Source organism: Trachemys scripta, unplaced genomic scaffold, assembly GCF_013100865.1.
Source record: "Trachemys scripta elegans isolate TJP31775 unplaced genomic scaffold, CAS_Tse_1.0 scaffold_34, whole genome shotgun sequence".
In the NCBI taxonomy this organism is placed as follows: Eukaryota; Metazoa; Chordata; order Testudines; family Emydidae; genus Trachemys; species Trachemys scripta.
The window spans coordinates 1-23,788 of record NW_023260520.1 but is presented as its reverse complement, the minus strand read 5'-3'; the positions used below and the strand labels follow the sequence as shown (position 1 = coordinate 23,788).

The window sequence follows — 23,788 nt, the reverse complement described above, 5'->3', positions numbered from 1 at the left end:
GTGTAGCTCTCTGGTCATGTGGGTGGGAGGGGTGTAGAACTCTGGGGGGGGGGGGGTGATGGTGAAGCTCTGGGGCTATGGCTGTGGGTGGAAGGGGTGTAGCATTCAAGGGTGTGTGGTGTGTGTGTGGGAGGGTGTAGCTCTGTGGAGGAGGGGAGGGGGAGGGCTGTAACTCCCTGGCCATGTAGGCAGAGGGGTGTAGCACTCTGTCTGTGGCTAGGATGGTGTAGTTCTGTGGAGGAGGGGATCGGAGAGCTGTAACTCCCTGGCCATGTGGATGGGAAAGGTGTAGCACTCTGGGTTTGTGTAGCTCTGTGGAGGAGGGGAAGGAAGGGGTGTAGTTCTCCAGCCATGGGGAGGGAAGGGTGACTTGTGCTGTGCTGTAGGTCACACAGGCATGACGCTGCTGTGGCTCTGCCCCTCATAGGTGCTGGCCTGGTTTGAGGAAGGCGAGGAGACAGTCACTGCATTCGTGGAGCCATTCGTCATTCTCCTGATCCTCATCGCCAATGCCATTGTAGGAGTCTGGCAGGTAACCAGGGGCCAGCGACCACCCCCTCTGTGTGCTAAGCAGGGTCAGGCCAGATCAGTACCTGGATGGGAGACTGCTGAAGTGACCCAGGAGATAGAGCAGGCAACTTAGAAGAGGTCACTGACATCAGTGTCTCATCCCAGAAGGAGGCTGCATCTTGGCACCGGCCATGGGCCCCTGTGTAAACAGCCCCAGTGCCCCACCCCAGAGGTGGCCGCACCTCAACACCAAGTGACGGATTGCTGTATAAACAGCCCCCTGCATCCCAACCCATATGTCAGTGCTTGTTGAGGGGGGTCTCAGTACACCCAGACCCCGGGGGGTTGTGGGCAGGTGGGCATGACTGTTTGTGCTGCCCTGGCAGGAGAGGAACGCTGAAAACGCCATCGAGGCCCTGAAGGAGTATGAACCCGAGATGGGCAAGGTGTACCGTGCAGACAGGAAATCTGTGCAGAGAATCAAGGCCCGGGACATGGTCCCTGGCGACATTGCCGAGGTGGCTGGTGAGTATGTGTCCGTGTGCACATGGGGTTCACATGGGGTTCAAGGTGCCGAAGGCACCATGGGGTAAAGGGCAGGGGGCATCCTCAGGGCAACAGTTAAACACACCCTGTGCACTGAGGGTTGAAGGGTCAGGGGTGACGTCCGAATCATGCTGTTGCCATGATTACCCACAATGCCCTTGGAGGATCCCCAACGCTCTTCACCCTTCCCCTCTGCGAGGGTGTCAGGGGCTGTGGGGGCTGGCTAAGCAGGGCCTCCCAGCAGCTTTCGGCCTTGTTTACTGCCTGGCCCCGGCCTGCCCTGACCCCAGCTCGTGGGGCAGACGCAGCCTCATTCTCCCTGTGCTGGGAGGCGGGTGTTTGGGAACAGACAGTCCCTGGCCCTGGCTGAAAGCGGAGCCCCGTGGAATCCCCTTTGCACTGCACTTGTTCAGTGACAGGTGTTCCGGGGCCTGGGCTGCAGCCAACGCTCCTATCATGCCACTGCCCCCCCCAGCCTGGGGGGAGAGACCCTGTATCCCCCGCACCAACCCCGTCTCCGCCCCTCCCTGCAGGCTGGGGGGATGACCTTATATCCCCCTTCCTAGTGCCCCCAGCCGTGCCAGCCAGCCAGCAGGGAGCCCTGACCTCGCCATCTCCTTGAGAGCCCCCTGGGCAAAGGGGGGGGGGGCTGAGGCGCCGGGCGCTCCTTCTATGGGCAGTGCCAAGCGGCCGGGGTGGCAGGAATGTGATGAGCCAGGTTTACGAGGACAGGGGCGGCAGGACATAGAGGGCACTGGGGAGGGGGAGGAGGGAGACACTTACTGAGCTGACAGGAAGGGTCCCAGCGCAGGGGGGCGGCTAGGGTTACACTGCCGGGGTGGGGCTGATCCCCGGCTGAAATAGAGGGGCTGGTGCCCCAGCTAGGGGTGGACAGGGAGAGAAGATCCAGCATTTCCTCTCCCTGTATAACCTCCTCCACACTCCTGGCTGTTTGGCTCCCTCCCGCTGTGCATTCTCCTGGTGGTGTGTGTTGCTGACACCCAGGGGCTGTGTCCCCCCGGCTGCTGCTCCAATACTCTCAACCCAAAGTCACACAACCCCCTCACCCTTTTGCCCTGAGCGTCCCCTGCAGCCCTGTTGAGAGGGGGTGGGGTGCAGGGTCTGCCCCCCAGACTCTGGTAGTGGGGACACCCCTTCCCCCGTGTCCATCCATCACAGTGTGTCCTTTGCCTCTCCCTGCAGTGGGTGACAAGGTGCCAGCCGACATCCGGCTCCTCTCCATCAAATCCACCACCCTGCGTGTGGACCAGTCCATCCTGACAGGTACAGGGCCTGGCGGGAGCAGGAGGGGGGGGGGCAGAACCAGCCTGGAGAGCTGGGCTGAGGGGAAAAGAACTGGAGTGGGGGCTGGTCTGGGGTGGGAAAGACCTGGGCTGGGGGCCTAAGGGCGGCAAAACTGGGCTGGAAGGGACAGAACTGCGGGGCAGCCAAAAGAAATTCAAGCTTGTGATTGTGAGTCTGTAGCCCTAGGGTGTAACTGTAGTCACTGTAGCTGGTCTATGTGGGTCTGGGGGGGGTGTACGTTGGGGGGTGTTTGGGAGGTGTTTGTGTATGTGTCACTGTGTGTGGGTAGGGGTGTCTTTCTGGGTGACTTTGCCTTTCTGACTGTGTCTGTGTGTCGGTCGGTGGGTGAGTGGGTCGTGCGGGGGTGGAGGGAGGAGGGCATCTCTACGTTCCTGTTCTGCTCCCTGTGTGGCCGTGTGTCTGGGCCCGTTTGCGTCTGTGGGTGCCCATCTGTCCATGTGGTGGGGATGTCTGGGTGTCTGTCTGGCAGGACTCCCGGTGCCCTCGTCCCATGTGCTCAGCCCTCTCTGCTCCTCCTGCAGGTGAGTCTGTCTCTGTTATCAAGCACACGGACCCTGTCCCGGACCCTCGCGCTGTCAACCAGGACAAGAAGAACATGCTCTTCTCGGTGAGTGTTGCACGAGGGCCTGAATATCACTCCCCCCATGCTGAGGGCTGCCCCTCTGCCCTCCCAGCCAGAGAGTTGCCCCCCAGGTCACCTTCTGTCATGGACTCCCAGGCCCTGTGCTCTCTTGGCTCCATATGGTCCCTGGGAGGACCCCCCTTCAGTGTGACAGCCCTTCTCGGGGGTCCACTCTGTCTCAGGGGTTAAGCCCTGGGGTCCAGCGCCTCCTGGAGCTGTACCTTTCTCAGCCTTCAGCACGACTATCTCTGCCATGGGCCCCCTCAGGGAGTCCCCTCGCTCTGGACCCCCGGGGCTTTCACTCCCAGAGGGAGCGATGCCCCCCACTCTGTAGCCTACAGCGACTCTCAGCCAGTGTCACACAGGAGATTTATTGAGTGTCTGAACCTACCCCAGGCAGTTCTCAGGGCCCTCGGGCCTGGCCAGTCTCAGCCCCGGCCAGCTGGGTCTGTCCCCATCCAGGTGGACTCTGGCTGTTCTCTCTCCCCCAAGTCCAGCAATCTCCTCCTTCCAGCTGAGCCTCCTATATCACCTCCCCCCTCGGCCCCTCCTCGTCCTTTGTGTTCGGTCCTGGGCAAACAGGTCACATGGGACCCCCTCTCTTCCATCCTTTGTTCCCCTCTGGCTGGAACTGGCTGGTCAGGTCACCGGGATCCTCTCTCCGCAGCCCATTGTCCTCCCAGTGGCCTGAACTGGCTGACTTCCAAGCTAGGGGGCCGGGAGGGTTCATGGTCACCAGTTGCTAGGGTACCCAAGCTCTAGGCCATTGTCTGGGGTCCAGGCCACGAGGCGAGGTCACACCTGGTCTTCTGCAACAACAAACCCCCTCATTCACCCCCCCTGTTACACACGCAGCATGCAGGGAAACTGAGGCACTCACAGTGTTCATGAAAACCATTAAGAAAATCCCCTGCTTCGTGTTATCCCCACCCTACACCCCAGCTGGAGTCACCCCCACCCTGCACCAGCCAGAGAGCTACCCCCCGGGTCATCCCCACCCTGCACCCAGCCAGAGAGCTACCCCCAGGGTCACCCCCACCCTGCACCCAGCCAGAGAGCTACCCCCAGGATCACCCCCACCCTGCACCCCCACAACCAAAAGCTACAGCCCAGGGTCACCCCCAAACTAGAGACCTGCTCCTGGGGGTCACCAGTGCCCCCAAGCCTGCAGGACAGACAGAGCCTTGCCCCGGTCCCCTGTCCTGGGCTCCATGGGGTCTCCATGCACACTTCTTGTTGGTGCCGCTGCTTCTCCTCCCCTGCCAAAACCCCTCGCTGCCTCCCCCTGCAGGGCACCAACGTGGCAGCTGGCAAGGCTGTGGGCATTGTCATTGCCACGGGGGTGAGCACCGAGATCGGGAAGATCCGGGATCAGATGGCGGCCACGGAGCAGGAGAAGACGCCACTGCAGCAGAAGCTGGATGAGTTCGGGGAGCAGCTCTCCAAGGTCATCTCGCTCATCTGCGTGGCCGTCTGGCTCATCAATATTGGCCACTTCAACGACCCAGTCCACGGCGGCTCCTGGATCCGCGGTGCCATCTACTACTTCAAGATCGCCGTGGCCCTGGCCGTGGCCGCCATTCCTGAAGGTCAGTCTGTGCGGCGGGCTGCGGGGCCTGGTGTCTGCCTGCCCTTCGGAGCCATTCCAGGGGCCCTGTGTCCGGGCTCCTTCTGAGTCCCAGCAGCTCTTGCTGCAGCCCTCTGGAGGTGAACAGATTCCAGCTGTTCCCAGCCCTGCTCCTTCCCGGTCCAGAGCAGGCGCTGGCAGTGACTCCATGGTAACATGCTGGGCGTTAACCTCTGCTCCCCTCCCCTGCAGGTCTCCCCGCCGTCATCACCACCTGCCTGGCCCTGGGCACCCGCCGCATGGCCAAGAAGAACGCCATTGTCCGGAGCCTGCCGTCTGTGGAGACGCTGGGCTGCACCTCAGTCATCTGCTCTGACAAGACCGGCACCCTCACCACCAACCAAATGTCTGTGTGCAAGGTAAGGGGCGCCCCCCTCCCTGGACAGCCCCCCCGTGTGTTCCCACCCCACAGCCCCTTGGACCGCCCGCCCTGACCTGTCTCTCTCTGTCTCTTGGCAGATGTTTGTCGTTGAGAAGGTGGAGGGAGATGTCTGTTCCCTGAATGAGTTCAGCATTACCGGTTCCACCTACGCCCCTGAGGGAGAAGTGTGAGTGACCCCCGATATCCTCCTGACATCCCACGTACCCTGACACTCCCAACTTCAGCATCCCTCATGGTCCCTGCCATCCCCAACATCTCCGGACCCCCAGCATTTCCCTGACCCCAACATTCACCATGGCCCTTGACATCCCCAACCCCAGCACCCTCTGTCCCCTGACATACCCCTAACCCCAGCATGCCCCGTGACCCCTATGTGACACACCCCCATGGTACAACCTGAACCACTAAACTGCTGTGTCCCCTTAACTCTCCAGCCCACGGTGCCTCTTACACGGCCTTGCCAGTGACAAGCAGCCTCTCTAGGCTCTGCGCACACACAGCCATGAGCATGTACAGTCACTCCCAGCAAAGTTACATGAATGGGCTCCCAACCACTCGTGAACTATGACCTGCAAATTCTTAGCCCCAGCCTTGCACCCCAGAAATGTGCATCTTACACTGCTCAGAACTCCCACCCTGAACAGTGTACGCTTGTGAATAGTTCATCATTCCATCAAAGGGAATGATCGCGCACCAGCCTTTGTTAACCTGACTAGAGATTCCCCAAACACTTCAACTGGTTTAGATAAAACAATAAAACCAGTTTATTAACCAGAAAATGAGAGAGTTAAGTGATAATAAGTGTTAAGGCACAAAGGTCAGAATAGGTTACAGAAGAATTTTACTCAGGCTAATAGTTTTAAACCAAAAAGGTTTCTCTCACCCAAAACTTTCAGCAGTCCGTGCTAACTGGAAAGCCTCCCAACCAGGACCCCCCCCCCACCAGTTCTCCTATTGTCTTCCAAGCGATCTTACTGCCGTGAGTGGAGGTGGGGGAGGAGTGGTAATTTGTGTGTTCTCTATTCTTATACCCCAACTCCTTGTGCTGGAAAAATCCTTCCTGAGTCATGGGGTTAGGCAGTTCCATTGCATACGTAGTCTGCAAACTGTCCTTCATATGAATTGTAAATTCTTTTGCCTATACCTTCCCCTCTTCTTTTGAATGCCTGATTAAACAGGTAATGGCTCTCTAGCACTTGTGCTCATTCCTTTTGGTTTTTTCTGGGGAGCTAGTCTATGAGTGTTCTCCAGAATTACATCATATTTTAGCCACACACATATAGTAAAATCTCATCATTTTAAATGCAGTGCTTCTACATACATTTTAACGGGACAATGATGTTCAGTATATTATGAGTTTTTAAATTATACCTCACAAGGTATACTTTGTACAAAATATATCATAACCATATAAAAGTGTTAAACGTGGGGGTACAGGTTGTCACACCCTGACACTCCCAGCCCCAGCATCCCCCATGACCCCAACATCACTAACTCCAGCATCTCCCATGACCCTGACCCCCAGTATCCTCAGCCACCGTGCAACCCCCACACTCCCAGCATCCCCATGACTCCACTCTGCCTCTGACCACCCCTCTGTGAAAACTTATCATCCTTCTGTTGCTGCCAGTTGGTGTCCCCTCTCTCCCCATTTCTGTGTGTCCCTGCCTCCCCTCCCCATCTCTGTGCACCCCCCTTTCTTCCCCACATCTCATCTCCCCCTCACTCCCCTTCCCTGTGTCTCTGCAGACTGAAGAGTGACAAGCATGTGAAGGCTGGGCAGTACGATGGGCTGGTTGAACTGGCCACTATCTGTGCCCTCTGCAATGACTCCTCCCTGGATTACAATGAGGTGAACGCCCCGCATCCTACCTGGACCACCCTGCACCTCCCAGATCACCTTGCATCCTCCCATTCCCTGCCCTGCCTGAGTCACCCTGAACCCCCCAGGTCTCCCTGCACCCCATTTCCCACTGCACCTGGCTCACCCTGAACCCCCCATTCTCCACACCACATGGGTTACCCTGCATCCCCCAGGTCATCCTGCACCCCCCCCATTCCCCCCCCCACCTGGGTTACCCTGCACCCCGCATTCCCCGCCCTGCCTGGGTCACTCTGCACCCCCCAGGTCACCCTGCACCCCCCATTCCTGACCTGCCTTGGTCACCCTGCACCCCTCAGGTCCACCTGCATGCCTCATTCCCCACCCCGCTGGATCATCCTGCACCCCCCCAGGTCATCCTGCACCCCGAATTCCCTATCCTGCCTGGATCACCTTGGATTTCCCCCTCCTGGGTCACCCTCACCCCCATCCTTCTCACTCCTACCTGGGCCCAGGGCTAGATTTAGGGATAGGCAGTCCAGGCGACACCCTGGGGTGTCGGGCTTGTGGAGTGCTGAGCTCAGGGTGCTGTTTTTGTTGTTAGTAACAAGAAATGATGGAAGTCCTATTACTAAGGAATTAGTGGATTTACCGGAAGATAAGCAATGGAAATGTGAGGAAAGTGGTGGACAGTCATCCAGTTTTCCTGGCAGCATAAAGGCGAGTGAAGATAAAGAAGAATGTGGTTTACATGAAAAGGAGAGAAACGATAAAGAAGAATCAGCCTCCCACGATGAAACAGCAGTGAGAAAAATTGCACACCACAACTCAATACATCAGATCTTGCTTTATGGCCGGCGATCCTAAACTTTGCCAATACGGATCATACAATTTTGAATGGGGCCAGGGAAAAAATCGAGGATATGATATTTCCAGTAAATGAGCAGAAACGACACTTCTCAAAGTCATGCTGCGATAGAGTGCTCGAGAATGGTGAGAAACTGAATCGGCGTTGGCTAGTTTACTTGAAAGCAACTGACAAAGTGTTCTGGTTTTGTTGCAAAACATTTGACAAGAATGCCAACTTGTTGCTTGCATTTTCTGGGTACAGTTACTGGCATAACTTAGCTGATGTTCTGAAGCAACACAACATGAAAAGTCTCTCAGCCATTTTACAGCCTACTCCAAATGGATGGAGGTCGAGTCCCGGCTCAAGCTAAATAACTGCACAGGTGCAGAAAACCAGCGCAGTAGCACTGTAGCAACGCAGCATTAGAGGAACGTGCTCGAGCGTCTGATCTCAATTACCCTCTTTCTCATAGGCATAGATTGACTGTTATATGGGGGGGGGGGCAAACCACACACTGAAGCCAGTTCCCTTGGCTCACTGGCTTGGGGGACAGGACGGCTTAAAAGGGGAGCTCCAGCTGCTGCGTCGCTGCTGCTGCTGGGGCTGCTGCTGTCCTGGGGATGCTACATGCCAAGCTCCTGCTTCCCACCCCCCACCGCCCATTCCCCTATCCCCTTCTCTTCCCCATCCCCTCCCACTTCCACTCCACACTGTCCCATGCCCCATATCCCTCCCTTTCTCTTCCCCTGCCACATCCCACCCCCTTCCGCACTGTCTCTTTCCTCCACCCCACCTCTTGCCCTGCCCCTGCCCCCACAGGCACTCACGCTTGTACAGGAAACAGGCAGGCATTAGGACCCAGGAGGCAGCATGCAGGAGAGGGCATGAGACCTGGAGAACAGCTGCTCCATGTGCAGAGGGTGGGAGGGGGAGGCACAGTATGGGAAGGACAGAGCCCCTCATGCTTGCAGAAATGGGGGCGTGAAATGACACATGACCCCATGTAACTCTTCCGCCCTTGCCTCTTTTGGGGGGACAATGCCCCCCCCCCCCAGCTACACCGCTGCTCTTCCTTACAAAGAATAATTTATCTTTCCGGGGCTCCTCGGATAAGTTGTTCATTGAACATAACGGTAATTTCCTCGGTTTGGTAGAGCTCCTTGGGAAATATGACGATGTCATGCCTGAGCATCTACGATGAGTAGTTTGAAAAGAAGCAATGGACCATTACTGTAGCAAAACAATTCAAAATGAATTGATTAACTTGATGGGAAGGAAGGTGCTTCATACCATATTGATCTAGCTCAGCAAAGCTAAGTTCTATGCTGTAATAAGGGGCTGCACTCCCGCCAGTCACAGTCAGATTTGCTGACAACGAGGACGGTTGTATCCACGTGAAGGAACACTGCATCTGTTTCCGGTCTGTGGCTGACTCTCCTGGAAAAGGAGAGCTAACAGAACTATTTATGAATGTTTTGAATGAGAATAAAATAAGATGAGATTGCACCCTCAGCAAGGTCGCGGATGACACTAAGCTGGAGGGAGAGGTAGATATGCAGGAGGGTCGGGATAAGGCCCAGAGTAACCTAGATAAATTGGAGGATTGGGCCAAAATAAATCTGGTGACAAAGACAAGTGCAGGGTCCTGCACTTAGGATGGAAGAATCCCAGGCACTGCTACAGGCTGTGGACCAACTGGCTAAGCAGCAATTCTGCAGAAAAGGAGCTGGGGTTACAGTGGACGAGAAGCTGGATAGGAATCAACAGTGTGCCCTTGTTGCCAAGGAAGCTAATGGCATATGGGGCTGCATTAGTAGGAGCATTGTGAACAGATCAAGGGAAGTGATGATTCCCCTCTATTCAGCACTGGTCAGGCCACATCTGGAGTATTGCATCCAGTTTTGGGCCTCCCACTACAGAAAGGATGTGGACAAATTGGAGAGAGTCCAGCGGAGGGCAACAAAAATGATTAGGGGGCTGGGGCACATGACTTATGGGGAGAGGCTGAGGGAACTGGGGTTATTTAGTTTGCAGAAGAAAAGAGTGAGGGGGGATTTGATACCAGCCTTCAACTACCTGAAGGAGGGTTCCAAAGAGGATGGAGCTCAGCTGTTCTCAGTGGTAGCAGATGACAGAAAAAGGAGTAATGGTCTCAAGTTGCAGTGGGGGAGGTCTAGGTTGGATATTAGGAAAAACTATTTCACTAGGAGGGTGGTGAAGCACTGGAATGGGTTACCTAGGGAGGTGGTGGAATCTCCATCCTTAGAGGTTTTTAAGGCCTGGCTTGACAAAGCCCTGGCTGGGATGATTTAGTTGGGGATTGATCCTGCTTTGAGCAGGGGGTTGGACTAGATGATGTCCTGAGGTCCCTTCCAACCCTGATATTCTGTGATTCTATGAAAGCTTCAGGACTGCTGTGGCCACAGCTATGACAATGGCATGAACATCAAGGGAAGAAACAATGGTTTTCAGGCAAGGTTCCTTGTACTGAATCCAAGGGCTTTCTTCATGCCTTGTGGCTGCCATTCCCTCAACCTGGTTATGTCAGATGCAGCGTTGTCATCTTTAGATTCAGTATCTCTCTTTGGAGTACTGCAGAGGATATACGTCTGGTTTTCAGCATCAACTATCAGGCGGAAGATCCTCACGGACAATTTTACGAGTAAAGCCAAGACTGGAATGCAGCATGAGTGCAAAGCCTGGCAAACCAGATCACTGACTTCAAATGTCTGGTCTCAAGTGTAGTTTGGCCCAATATCCTGTTCCAAGCAAATGTTGTAAGCACGGCATTAGAAACTCAATCGATGGACATTGCAATCGCTACTTTGATGAGAAGCTGCCTTGATTTCGCTGTGGCCAAAAGAGACCAAGGATTTGAAGATGTCATCACTGCTGCCAAAGAAATGGCAGAAAACTTAGGAGTTGAGCCTGTCTTAAAGGAAACTCGTATTCACTGGAAGAAGAGACAGGTTGGTTACGAGGGTAGAGATGAGGTGATGGGATCCTCAGAAGAAAAATTCAAGAGGGAGTTTTTTTGCTCTCTCATTGACACTGCTCGAGTGTCCAATGAAGAAAGGTTTGGACAAGTGAAGCACCATGAAAAGATCTGGGAGGTGGGGGGGTTGGTATGACCTTAATAACCTGCTGGCGGACAGGAAAACACTCTTGAACAATTGTACAGACCTTCACCGGACACTGACACATGGGGAATATCGGACGTCAATGACAAAGACTCCTATGTCAAATTGGACAACATCCATAACATTTTACCACTTGGGACGCGCTCTCCACTCCAATTTCTCCAATTCATTCATGATGCAGAGCTAAAAGACTCTTTTCCTAATGTGTGGATAGCTTTGAGGAGTCTGCTCACGCTGCCGGTCACAGTCGTGAATGCTGAGTGCACCTTTTCAAAACTCAGGCTCATTAAAACACATCTTGGATCGATGACGGCCAACGAGAGATTGACATCGCTTGCTGTTTTATCACTTGAAAATACCATTGGCCAGTCTTTGGATCTCTCTGACGCTGTGCTTCAGTTTGCAAGGGCAAAGGCGAGAAAAGCGACCTTTTGAACCAAAGAACTAGGGTTAACATTCTAACCCTGTCAACTACTGTAACACTATTTAATATAGGTTCACCCAATGTCAGTGCACAGTTCAATTTCTTGATGTTAGTACATTTCAGTTATTCTTAAAATTAAAAAGTTTCTATAAGTTTAGAGGAAACAATTTTTTTTATTTGCCTATATATTGCCTGAATAAATACAGATTTTACAGATCCTAGTGTGCAAATTTATCGTCTTATATGACGGGGATAAATCATGCATACACATTGTGCTTCAAAGTTGTGAAATGGGCTACAAATGCAATAAAATATAAGGTATTCAGAAGTTTAACAAATGGGGGGCTGAAGATGCTCCTCTCCTGGGGTAACATTTAGTCTAGTGCCATCCCTACCTGGGCCACCTGCATCCCCCATCTCGCTGCCAATCTGCCAGTATTACCCAGATCCTGCATGCCCACCCTGCTGCCTGGACACACCCATCCCTGACCTGCTGCATGTACTTCCAGGCCAAGGGTGCCTATGAGAAGGTGGGGGAAGCCACCGAGACGGCGCTGACCTGCCTGGTGGAGAAGATGAATGTTTTCAACACAGATGTGCGGAGCCTGTCCAAGGTGGAGCGTGCCAATGCCTGCAACTCTGTAAGTGTTCATCCACTAGGAACCTTTGCCCCAGATACCACCCCACTGCCCCCTCCAGGACCCCTCAATGCCCCCTCCCCATCATGCCAATGCCTGCATCTCTGAGCATTTGCCCCCCTACTACCCATGCCCCCCCACTCTGCCCCCCTGCCTAGCCCAGCAGGAGACCTGTTGTGCTGGGCTCCCCAGAGGGACACACTCTCCTGGTCTGGTCTCATTTTCCCTGTGGTCCTTGAGTCAGGGGGGAGGAGCTGCCCTGGGCTCCATGTCCAGTGCTTTTTGGGGTCACTGCTCCCCCATTAGCCCCTGTTCTGCCCCCCCAGGTGATTAAGCAGCTGATGAAGAAGGAGTTCACCTTGGAGTTCTCCCGCGACAGGAAGTCCATGTCCGTATACTGCTCCCCCGCCAAGGCCTCCCGCGCAGCTGTCAGCAACAAGATGTTCATCAAGGTCAGTGCCAGGCTCCCATACCCTGGGTATCCCTCAGTTGCCTCCTCTCATTCCCACGGTAACCAGGGTACCAGGGTAACCCCAGCTGCCTCCTTTCATTCCCATGGTAACCAGGGTGCTCAGTGTCACAGAGCTATGGTGGGTTGGATGCTCCGTCTTTTATCCAAACCCTTTGGGAATGCCCCTATTATTTACAAGGCCTAGGCCTAGCTTGTCATCAGGGGGGAGCCACATGGCTCCACAATTCTGAGAAGGGGCCTCTGGGCACCAGCCTCCCTGTGTCTCTCGGTGAGCTCCTGCCAGTCAGGGAGCCACAACCAGTGGAGAACTGAGTTGTCCAGTGCAGCTTGTTCCCAAAGCTCCATCTGTCTGGGCCTGTCCTGTTCTCACTCTGTTCCCGCCGGGCTCTGTCATAGATTCTAGGACTGGAAGGGACCTCGAGAGGTCATCGAGTCCAGTCCCCTGCCCTCATGGCAGGACCAAATACTGTCCAGACCATCCCTGGTAGACATTTATCTAACCTACTCTTAAATATCTCCAGAGATGGAGATTCCACAACCTCCCTAGGCAATTTATTCCAGTGTTTAACCACCCTGACAATTAGAAACTTTTTCCTAATGTCCAACCTAAACTTCCCTTGCTGCAGTTTAAGCCCATTGCTTCTTGTTCTATCCTTAGAGGCTAAGGTGAACAAGTTTTCTCCCTCTTCCTTATGACACCCTTTTAGATACCTGAAAACTGCTATCATGTCCCCCCTCAGTCTCTTTTCCAAACTAAACAAACCCAATTCTTTCAGCCTTCCTTCATAGGTCATGTTCTCAAGACCTTTAATGATTCTTGTCGCTTTTCTCTGGACCCTCTCCAATTTCTCCACATCTTTCTTGAAATGCAGTGCCCAGAACTGGACAGAATACTCCAGTTGAGGCCTAACCAGCGCAGAGTAGAGCAGAAGAATGACTTCTTGTGTCTTGCTCACAACACACCTGTTAATACATCTGTCACAGAGTATGGGGGACTCAGGGCCCTGCACCCCCAGCTTCCTGCGATTCACCATGACTCTCAGCCAGCCAGTAAAGCAGAAGGTTTATTTAGACGACAGGAATACAGTCCAAGACAGGTCTTGGCACAGGCACAGACAACAGGACCCTCTCAGTTAGGTCCATCTTTGGGGTCCCAGGGCACCCCAGCCCCTTGGGAGGTCAGAGCCCCGTCTGCCTCCCAGCCATATCACCAGCCAGCTCCTGAAAAACGGTTCCTTCAGCAACCCCTCCCACAGCCTTTGTTCAGTTTCCCGGGCAAAGGTGTCACCTGGCCTCTAACCCCTTCCTGGGTTCTCATGTTACATGCTCAGGTATTCTCCAGTCGGTCAGTCTCCCATCCCCCAATGCAGACTATCCTAGCCACACTCCCCTGTCAGCATTCAAAGACCACAGTCAGAACAGTCCCAGTTCGTCACATCTCTCCCCCCTTCGAGACCGAACTGAGTGGGGTCACTTTAGCCAGTGACCCGAGGAAGTTCAAACCTATCCCCGTTCCCGTGGATGCCCCAGCATCCCTCCCATTCCTTGGTGAGAATTACACCAGGCCCCTCCAGTTTTATGCCTCCCCTTAGGTCGGGGTTGCTCCATGGCACTCGTAGTTTGCATGTGGGAAGGTTTATGCGGCCTGTGTCCTTTTCCCACCCCCATACCTCTGGGGTTCCAACTGGGCTGGGGTCTTCTCCCAGCGCTCCAGTCTGGAGGTTGGTGATTTGGGTTCTCTTGGTTCAGAGCCCCCCTTTGAACCTGGGACACCCTCTGGAAAGGCTCCTCTATGCTGGGCAAGGGTCCTAAAGACATTTTCCCCTTGTCCCGGGCCTTCCTCCCCCTCTGACAGGGGTCACAGGATCCGCAGTACTGTCGGACAGTAACAAAGACCCCAGGCCAGTAAAAGCTCCGCAGCAGCCTCTGCTGGGTACGCCAGGTTCCCTGGTGCCCTGAGAGGGGAATGTCATGGGCCCGGCACAGCAGCTGGCGGCGATACTTCTGGGGTACCACCAGCTGCCTCCTGATCCCCCCTGACTCCATTTTCCCTGGGGGAGCCCATTCTCGGTACAGGAACCCCTTCTCCCACAGGAACCTTTTCCGGCCACCTCTTCCCATGGTCTGTACAGCACTGAGGTCGGCCAGGTCCCTTATCTTCTGCAAGGAGGGGTCTTTCTGCAACTCGGCCTGGAACTCAGCAGCTGGGACAGGGATGGCCACCTGCTCTCTCTCGCCGGCTGGGTCTGAAGCCGCAGCCTCCCTGAGCTGTGTCCCTGGGTGTTCCCTCCCCACCAGGTTAGGGTCCTGTGCCTCAGGCAAGGCACCCTCCCCAAGTCCAGGGCACAGTGCCCCTCGCCGGCTCTGACTGCTTGTCACAACCAGGGCACCCTGGGGGTTGCTTAGCCAGTCCTCCAGGTCTTTCCCCCCCCCCCCATCAACACCTCAGTGAGCAAATGGTGGTGTACCCCCACATCCCTGGGGCCCTCCTTGGCCCCCCACTTCAGGTGTACCCTCACCACAGGCACCTTGAATGGGGGTCCCACCCACCCCCATCAGGGTCAGGTAGGTGTTGGGCACCACCCAGTCTGGGGCCACCACCCCCGGCTGGGCCAGTGTCACCTCTGCGCCCGTATCCCAGTATCCATTGACCTTCCTCCCATCCACCTCCAGGGGAACAAGGTACTCTCTCCGCAGGGACAGCCCTGTGCCCACCGTATAAACCAAAAACCCTGAGTCTGGAGCATCCAGCCCCCCAGAGGAGCTGTCCTGGAGCTCTCCTCCCTCCTTAGCAGGTGGTACGCTGCCAGCCCCCCTGGCTGGGGAATGCTGCCCCTCGTCCAGCTGGGTCTCTACCCAGTCAACCCTCTGTGGGTTGGGTCCACTCAGTCTGTCCCTGAGCCTGAGGCACTGGGCCCGTATGTGGTCCCTTTGGCCACAGGGGTAGCAGCCCATGACCCATGGGTCCCCTCGAGCCGGTCGGATGGACCTGACGCTGGATGTTCCCCTTTGGTGGGGGTTCTCCATATTTCCCCGCTGGGAGGTCCCATGGTGACTCTCTCTCTGTGTTGTGGCGGGCCTGTTCCTTTGGGACTCCTCCCTGTTATCCCCTGCCTGACTGTTCACAAACTCATCGGCCAACTGGCTTGCGGGTTCTCTGGCTTTTGGTCCATCAACCATCGCCTCAGGTCGGATGGGCACTGCTCATACACGTGCTCCAGTACGACTAGGTCAAGCAAGTCCTCTATAGTTTGTGCCCCAGCTGTCCACTTGCGGGCATACCCCTGCGCCCGGTTGGCTAGTTGTAGGTATGTGACCTCACGGGTTTTACGCTGACTCCAGAACCTTTTCCGGTACATCTCAGGGCTCAGCCCAAACTCGCGGAGCAGGGCCTTTCTGAACAGTTCGTAGTCCCCTGTCTCCGCCCCTTTCAGTCGGCTGTACACCTCCCTGGCTGTGGGGTCCAGTGAGGGGATGAGACACTGGAGCCTGTCTGCAGGGTCAACCTGGAGCAGCTCGCAGGTATTCTCAAAGGCCGTCAGGAAGGTATCCATGTGCTCCCCCTCCTTACGCTGGGCCAGGAAGCACTTATCAAAGCTCTTTGCAGTCTTGGGTCCCCCCTCGCTCACCGCAGCCGGGGTGTAAGAGGGCTGGACTCACCCCTGCGGCGCCTCCTGCTGGTTGTCCAGGGAATTAGCTCTCCAGCCTCTGGAGCGCCCTCTGTAGGCCGGTGATCCACCTGTCCTCTTCCTCAGGCTCCCATGTCCCTCCCAGGACCCCGGTGCCCCTTACTCTGGGTGCTGCCCCCTGGCAGTACCCACACACTAGGTCTCCCCTCCCAGGGGAACCCCCACCCACTATCCCCACCTTGCCTCAGCACTAGGCCACTGCCAGTCACCAACTAGCGCCCGCTCCCTGGGGCAGACTGCAGTATAGGCCACTCATCACTGGCAAGGAGGGTTTGGACCTGCTGCCCTCTGCAACCCCCAGTACCCCTTGGCCTTCCACTAGGCCACAGCCTGGGGCTATCCAGGCTGGAGCTCCTCAGCCTTTCCCCAGCCCTGCTCCACTACAGGTGCCCTGTCTAACTCCCTGCAGCCAGGCCCTTCTCCCTCTGAAGGCAGAGAGAGAGACTCTTAAGCGTCTGGCTCCCAACCTTCTTATACAGGCCAGCTGGGGCCTGATTGGGGCGTGGCCCAGCTGTGGCTACTTCCCCAATCAGCCCAGTAGCTTTTCCCTTTGCCCCATTCCTCTGCCAGGGCTGTTTTAAACCCCTCTGCAGGAGCGGGGTAACCACCCCGCTACACGGGGGCTCACTGCTCCTCCTCCTCAGCCTGGCCAGTTCCAGCTCATGCTGACGTTGGTCCTGCTCATGCTGACGTTTTTCTCCTTTTCTTCCCACTCCTGCTTCAGTTCTTGCTGCCTTAACTTGAGCTCTTTCAGTCTCATCTCCCTGTCATATTCCAGTCGCATCTGCTTGTGACAATGCGGTTCTGGTGGAACCCAGCTGAGAGTGCCAACTCAGGACAAATTGCTCAAACAGTTACAGCCCAAGGCTGGGTTTTTCTCCACCTCTAAGGCAAACCAAACCAGCCAGACTAGGAGGACTTCGGTCTCACCCCACTGGCTAACCGCAAGTCTCACAAGCAATCTCCTTAGACACTCCAGTTTCCCAGTATTACCACCAGTGCCACTCGTTATGGGGACAAATGGTTATGAAAACCAATACCCCAGTAAAAGAAAAAGGTTCTCCTGATCCCAAAGGACCAAGCCCCAGACCCAGGTCAATATACAAATCAGATCTTACCCACAAATCACGCTGTTGCCAATCCTTTAGAATCTAAAATCTAAAGGTTTATTCATAAAAGGAAAAAGATAGAGATGAGAGTTAGAATTGGTTAAATGGAATCAATGACATACAGTAATGGCAAAGTTCTTGGTTCAGGCTTGCACCAGCGATAGAATAAACTGCAGGTTCAAATCAAGTCTCTGGAATACATCCCCAGCTGGGATGGGTCCTCAGTCCTTTGGTCAAAGCTTCAGCTTGTAGCAAAGTTCCTCCAGAGGTATGAAGCAGGATTGAAGACAAGATGGAGATGAGGCATCAGCCTTATATAGTCTTTTCCAGGTGTAAGAACATCTCTTTGTTCTTACTGTGGAAAATTACAGCAAAATGGAGTCTGGAGTCACATGGGCAAGTTCCTGCATACTTTGCTGAGTCTCAAGGCGTATTTGCCTTCTCTCCATGAGTCAGTTGTGTAGCTGATGGTCCTTAATGGGCCATCAAGCAGGCTAGGCAGAGCTAACACCAGTTTGTCTGGGATGTCATCCAGCAGCATAGCATAAGTTTGAAATACAGACAGTATAGAGCCAATATTCATAACTTCAACTACAAAACTGATACACACATATAGACAGCATAATCATAACCAGTAAACCATAACCTTGTCTTAGACACCCCATTTGACCCCCTTTATACAAGATTTGCGTGCCACTACAGGACCTTGGTTGCAACAATGATCTATATGGTCCCAGATTATATCAATAACGTCACACCGCTCCCGGGACAGGGAGCTCTGCCGGGACGATCCGCTGCTGGCCGCCGGGGTCAGGGTGCCCTCGGTATTCGCTGGGCTTCCCCCAATCCCTCCCCTAGGTATAGGTAGGCAGGGTCTTGGGATGTCCTCGGCAGCAGTCTGACCCCTCCCAGCCATGTCAGGCCCCGGGGCCCACGCTGCATCCGCCGGGCGGCTGGCCTCAGGGACAGGGCTCGGTTCATCCAAGCGATCCCTCTCCTCCAGCTGGGCAATGAGCTGTTCTTTGGTGGACCTCCCAATGCGCAGCCCCCTCTGCCTGCACAGCTCCACCAGGTCGCTCTTAAGGCGTTTAGCATCCATCCTCCTGCTGGCCACTCACCGGCCTGTGCTCTCCGCTTTCCACCGTTCCAGGGGGACCCCCAGTGTGCCAGCCCTTCTTCAGGTCACCACCTCTCTGCCAGGGTCGAGCTTCAGACTCCTCCGCCCCTGGGACCGCTCGCTGCGATCCCTCGGGGGACCCTGTTACTGCAAACATCCTTCTCTCTCCCAGGGTCGAGCGGCAAGCTCCTCCGCCCCTGAGACTGCTCGCTGCAGTTACTCCAACAGTCCTTCTCGCTGGTCACACACTCCTAGGGGTTAATCGCTCCCTGAAACCGTCCCTCTCTGAGCCTTCAGCACGCCTGGTCCTCGTTATCCCCCCTCTGTTTTACTGCTCCCCAGTCACTTACTGCAAGAAGTGCCATTCACGGGGTGCAGTAGATCCCACTTTGCCACCAGTTGTCACGGAGTATGGGGGACTCAGGGCCCTGCACCCCCGGCTTCCTGCGATTCACCATGACTCTCAGCCAGCCAGTAAAGGAGAAGGTTTATTTAGACGACAGGAATACAGTCCAAGACAGGTCTTGCAGGCACAGACAACAGGACCCCTCTCAGTTAGGTCCATCTTGGGGTCCGAGGGCACCCCAGCCCCTTGGGAGGTCAGAGCCCCGTCTGCCTCCCAGCCATATCACCAGCCAGCTCCTGAAAAACGGTTCCTTCAGCGACCCCTCCCACAGCCTTTGTTCAGTTTCCCGGGCAAAGGTGTCACCTGGCCTCTAACCCCTTCCTGGGTTCTCATGTTACATGCTCAGGTATTCTCCAGTCGGTCAGTCTCCCATCCCCCAATGCAGACTATCCTAGCCACACTCCCCTGTCAGCATTCAAAGACCACAGTAAGAACAGTCTCAGAACAGTTACCCAACTCTCTGAGTATGGTAATCCAGCCAGTTATGCACCCACCTTATAGTAGCCCCATCTAAATTGTATTTGCCTAGTTTATCGATAAGAATATCATGCGAGACCGTATCAAATGCCTTACTAAAGTCTAGGTATACCACATCCACAGCTTCTCCCTTATCCACAAGACTCGTTATCCTATCAAAGAAAGCTATCAGATTGGTTTGACACGATTTGTTCTTTACAAATCCATGCTGGCTATTCCCTATCACCTTACCACCTTCCAAGTGTTTGCAGATGATTTTCTTAATTACTTGCTCCATTATCTTCCCTGGCACAGAAGTTAAACTAACTGGTCTGTAGTTTCCTTGGTTGTTTTTATTTCCCTTTTTATAGATGGGCACTATATTTGCCCTTTTCCAGTCTTCTGGAATCTCTCCCGTCTCCCATGATTTTCCAAAGATAATAGCTAGAGGCTCAGATACCTCCTCTATTAGCTCCTTGAGTATTCTAGGATGCATTTCATCAGGCCCTGGTGACTTGCAGGCATCTAACTTTTCTAAGTGATTTTTAACTTGTTCTTTTTTTATTTTATCTGCTAAACCTACCCCCTTCCCATTAGCATTCACTATGTTAGCCATTCCTTCAGACTTCTCGGTGAAGACCGAAACAAAGAAGTCATTAAGCATCTCTGCCATTTCCAAGTTTCCTGTTACTGTTTCTCCCTCTTCACTGAGCAGTGGGCCTACCCTGTCTTTGGTCTTCCTCTTGCTTCTAATGTATTGATAAAAAGTCTTCTTGTTTCCCTTTATTCCTGTAGCTAGTTTGAGCTCATTTTGTGCCTTTGCCTTTCTAATCTTGCCCCTGCATTCCTGTGTTGTTTGCCTATATTCATCCTTTGTAATCTTGTCACGGAGTGTGGGGGGACTCAGGGCCCTGCACCCCCAGCTTCCTGCGATTCACCATGACTCTCAGCCAGCCAGTAAAGCAGAAGGTTTATTTAGGCGACAGGAATACAGTCCAAGACAGGTCTTGCAGGCACAGACAACAGGACCCCCCCCTCAGTTAGGTCCATCTTGGGGTCCCAGGGCGCCCCAGCTCCCTTGGGACGTCAGAGCCCCGTCTGCCTCCCAGCCACATCACCAGCCAGCTCCTGAAAACTCTGCCTTCAGCCACCCCTCCCACAGCCTTTGTTCAGTTTCCCGGGCAAAGGTATCACCTGGCCTCTAACCCCTTCCTGGGTTCTCATGTTACATGCTCAGGTATTCTCCCTCGGTCAGTCTCCCATCCCCCAATGCAGACTACCCTAGTCACTCTCCCCTGTCAGCATTCAAAGACCACAGTAAGAACAGTCCCAGTTCGTCACAAATCTGTCCTAGTTTCCATTTTTTATATGACTCCTTTTTATTTTTTAGGTCATGCGAGATCTCGTGGTTAAGCCAAGGTGCTCTTTGGCCACATTTTCTATCTTTCCTAACCAGCGGAATAGCTTGCTTTTGGGCCCTTAATAGTGTCCCTTTGAAAAACTGCCAACTCTCCTCAGTTGTTTTTCCCCTCAGTCTTGATTCCCAGGGGACCTTACCTATCAGCTCTCTGAGCTTCCCAAAATCTGCCTTCCTGAAATCCATTGTCTCTATTTTGCTGTTCTCCCTTCTACCCTTCCTTAGAATTGCAAACTCTATGATTTCGTGATCACTTTCACCCAAGCTGCCTTCTACTTTCAAATTCTCAATGAGTTCCTCCCTATTTGTTAAAATCAAGTCTAGAACAGCTCCCCCCCCCTCAGTAGCTTTTTCAACCTTCTGAAATAAAAAGTTGTCTGCAATGCAGTCCAAGAATTTGTTGGATAGTCTGTGCCCCGCTGTGTTATTTTCCCAACATATATTTGGATAGTTGAAGTCCCCCATCACCACCAAATCTTGGGCTTTGGATGATTTTGTTAGTTGTTTAAAAAAAGCCTCATCCACCTCTTCCACCTGGTTAGGTGGCCTATAGTAGACTCCTAGCATGACATCTCCCTTGTTTTTTACCCCTTTTAGCCTAACCCAGAGACTCTCAACACTTCCATCTCCTATGTCCATCTCTACCTCAGTCCAAGTGTGTACATTTTTAATATACAAGGCAACACCTCCTCCCTTTTTCCCCTGTCTATCGTTCCTGAGCAAGCTGTACCCATCCACACCAACATTCCAATCATGTGTATTATCCCACCAAGTTTCAGTGATGCCAACAATGTCATAGCTGTATTTATTTATTAGCACTTCCAGTTCTTCCTGCTTATTGCCCATACTTCTCGCATTTGTATATAGGCATCTAAGATACTGGTTCAATCTTGCCTCCCAGTTTTGCTCTGACCCTCCTTTCTCTCTGCCATTATAGCCCACACTCCCTCTTGTTTCCGACGCATCTCCCAGGTCTCCATGTTCCCCACTTACCTGTGGGCTTTGCTCACCTGTCCCCATTGAACCTAGTTTAAACCCCTCCTCACTAGGTCTCTCGCTCTGTCCATCTGTCTCTCACTCTGTCCGGCCGTCTCTTGCTCTGTCTGTCCATCTCTCACTCTGTCCCCGCTGCGCTCCATCTGTCCGCCTCTCTCTATGTCCGTCCGTCCCTCGCTCTGTCCGTCCTTCCGTCCATCCATCCATCTCTCTCTCTCTCTCTCTCTCTCTCTCTCTCTCATGTTCTTGCTCCCAAAGGGTGCCCCTGAGGGGGTTATCGACCGCTGTAACTATGTCCGAGTGGGCACCACCCGTGTCCCCCTCACACCCCTGGTGAAAGACAAGATCTTGACTGTCATCAAGGAGTGGGGGACGGGGCGGGACACACTGCGCTGCCTGGCCCTGGCCACACGTGACACCCCCCCCAGGAGAGAAGACATGGTGCTGGAGGACTCCACCAAGTTTGTCGAGTATGAGGTCAGGTTCAGGCCTCCCCCCAGGGTCTGATGGGGCAGTGGTTGGGGGGCGGGGGTCAGTGCTGGTTGGGACAGTGGTTGGGGGGTCAGGTGGGGCTTGGTTGGGGGAGGGTTTGGGGAGATGGAAGCAGGGGTTGGTTGGGGGCTGGGAGTGGGGAGACTGGGGGGTTGTTTGGGGAGTAGTTCGGGGAATGGGGGAGGGGTGGTTGGGGCATGGTTGGTGGATGGGGGTTGGTTGGGGAGTGATTGGGGGATGGAGCAGTGGTTGGTTGGGGTGTGGTGAGGGGATTGGGTATGGTTGGGGATGGGATGGGGATGGTTGGGGGATGGGAGTTGGTTGGGGATGGGGCAGTGGTTGGTTGGGGTGTGGTGGGGGATTGGGTCTGGTTGGGGCATGGGGGGTGGTTGGGGGATGGGGGGTGGTTGGGGATGGGTTGGGGGATGGGGCAGTGATTCGTTGGGGTGTGGTGGGGGGATTGGGGCTGGTTGGGGGTTGGGGGTTGGTTGGGGATGGGTTGGGGGATGGGGCAGTGGTTGGTTGGGGTGTGGTGGGGGGATTGGGGCTGATTAGGGATGGGAAGGGGCTGGTTGGGGCATGGTTGGGAGATGGGGGTTGCTTGGGGCGTGGTTGGAAGGTTGCTATGGGCCCAGCATGTGCTAATGGCTCCCCCCAAAAGGTGGACCTGACCTTTGTGGGCTGCGTGGGAATGCTGGACCCACCCCGGAAGGAGGTGATGGGCTCCATCCAGCTGTGCCGTGACGCCGGCATCCGTGTCATCATGATCACGGGGGACAACAAGGGCACGGCCATTGCCATCTGCCGCCGCATCGGGATCTTCACCGAGGACGAGGAGGTGACGGGCAGGGCCTACACAGGCCGCGAGTTCGACGACCTGCCCCCCGCCGAGCAGCGGGAGGCCTGTAAGCGGGCCTGCTGCTTCGCCCGTGTCGAGCCCGCCCACAAGTCCAAGATTGTGGAGTTCCTGCAGTCCTTTGACGAGATCACAGCCATGGTGAGGGGGGACTCCAGGGGGGTGAGGACAGGATCACTGGGGTGGGGGCAGAGAGCGGGGGAAGGGAAGAGGGTCCCTGCCATGGCAGGGGGAGAGAGGCTGTGCTAAGGGACTGTGTGCTTGGGGATCAGCGGGGTTTGAGGATCCCACACTCAGTGGCTTACCCCACACTCACACACAGACAGGCGACGGGGTGAATGACGCCCCTGCACTGAAGAAGGCTGAGATTGGCATCGCCATGGGCTCTGGCACAGCCGTGGCCAAGACGGCCTCCGAGATGGTCCTGGCTGACGACAACTTCTCCACCATCGTGTCCGCCGTGGAGGAGGGCAGGGCCATCTACAACAACATGAAGCAGTTCATTCGCTACCTCATTTCCTCCAATGTGGGCGAGGTTGTCTGGTGAGTGCCCTGTCCCCCGACTGCGACCATCCTGTCCCATCAACCCACCACCAGCCACGCCAGCCTTCCCCTCCCCTCCCCTCCCCTCTCCCAGCCACGCCAGCCTTCCTCTCCCCTCTCCCAGCCACGCCAGCCTTCCCTTCCCCTCCCTTCCCCCAGCCACGCCAGCCTTCCTCTCCCCTCTCCCCAGCCACGCCAGCCTGGGCCCTCCCCTCTCCCCAGCCATGCCAGCCCTTCCCCTCCCCTCCCTTCTCCTCTCCCAGACACACCACCCTTCCCCTTCCCTCCTCAAGCCACACAGCCTTCCCCTCCCTTCCCCCAGCCACACCAGCCTCCCCTCCCCCAGCC

The 23,788-nt window shown here is 54.9% G+C and overlaps 1 protein-coding gene across 1 annotated transcript; it reads left to right on the top strand.

The window, feature by feature from the left end:
• Nucleotides 1-433: 433 nt before the first annotated feature.
• On the top strand, nucleotides 434-23,440 carry ATP2A1 (ATPase sarcoplasmic/endoplasmic reticulum Ca2+ transporting 1; the record flags this gene model as incomplete). The annotated part of the gene is given in 13 exon segments (XM_034757744.1): nucleotides 434-532; nucleotides 897-1,035; nucleotides 2,260-2,340; nucleotides 2,904-2,989; nucleotides 4,296-4,593; nucleotides 4,824-4,990; nucleotides 5,091-5,179; nucleotides 6,763-6,865; nucleotides 11,759-11,890; nucleotides 12,214-12,339; nucleotides 21,808-22,026; nucleotides 22,703-23,038; nucleotides 23,220-23,440. Coding segments are annotated over 12 exon segments (1,946 nt in total), but the record flags the coding sequence as incomplete, so codon positions are not given.
• Nucleotides 23,441-23,788: the final 348 nt, after the last annotated feature.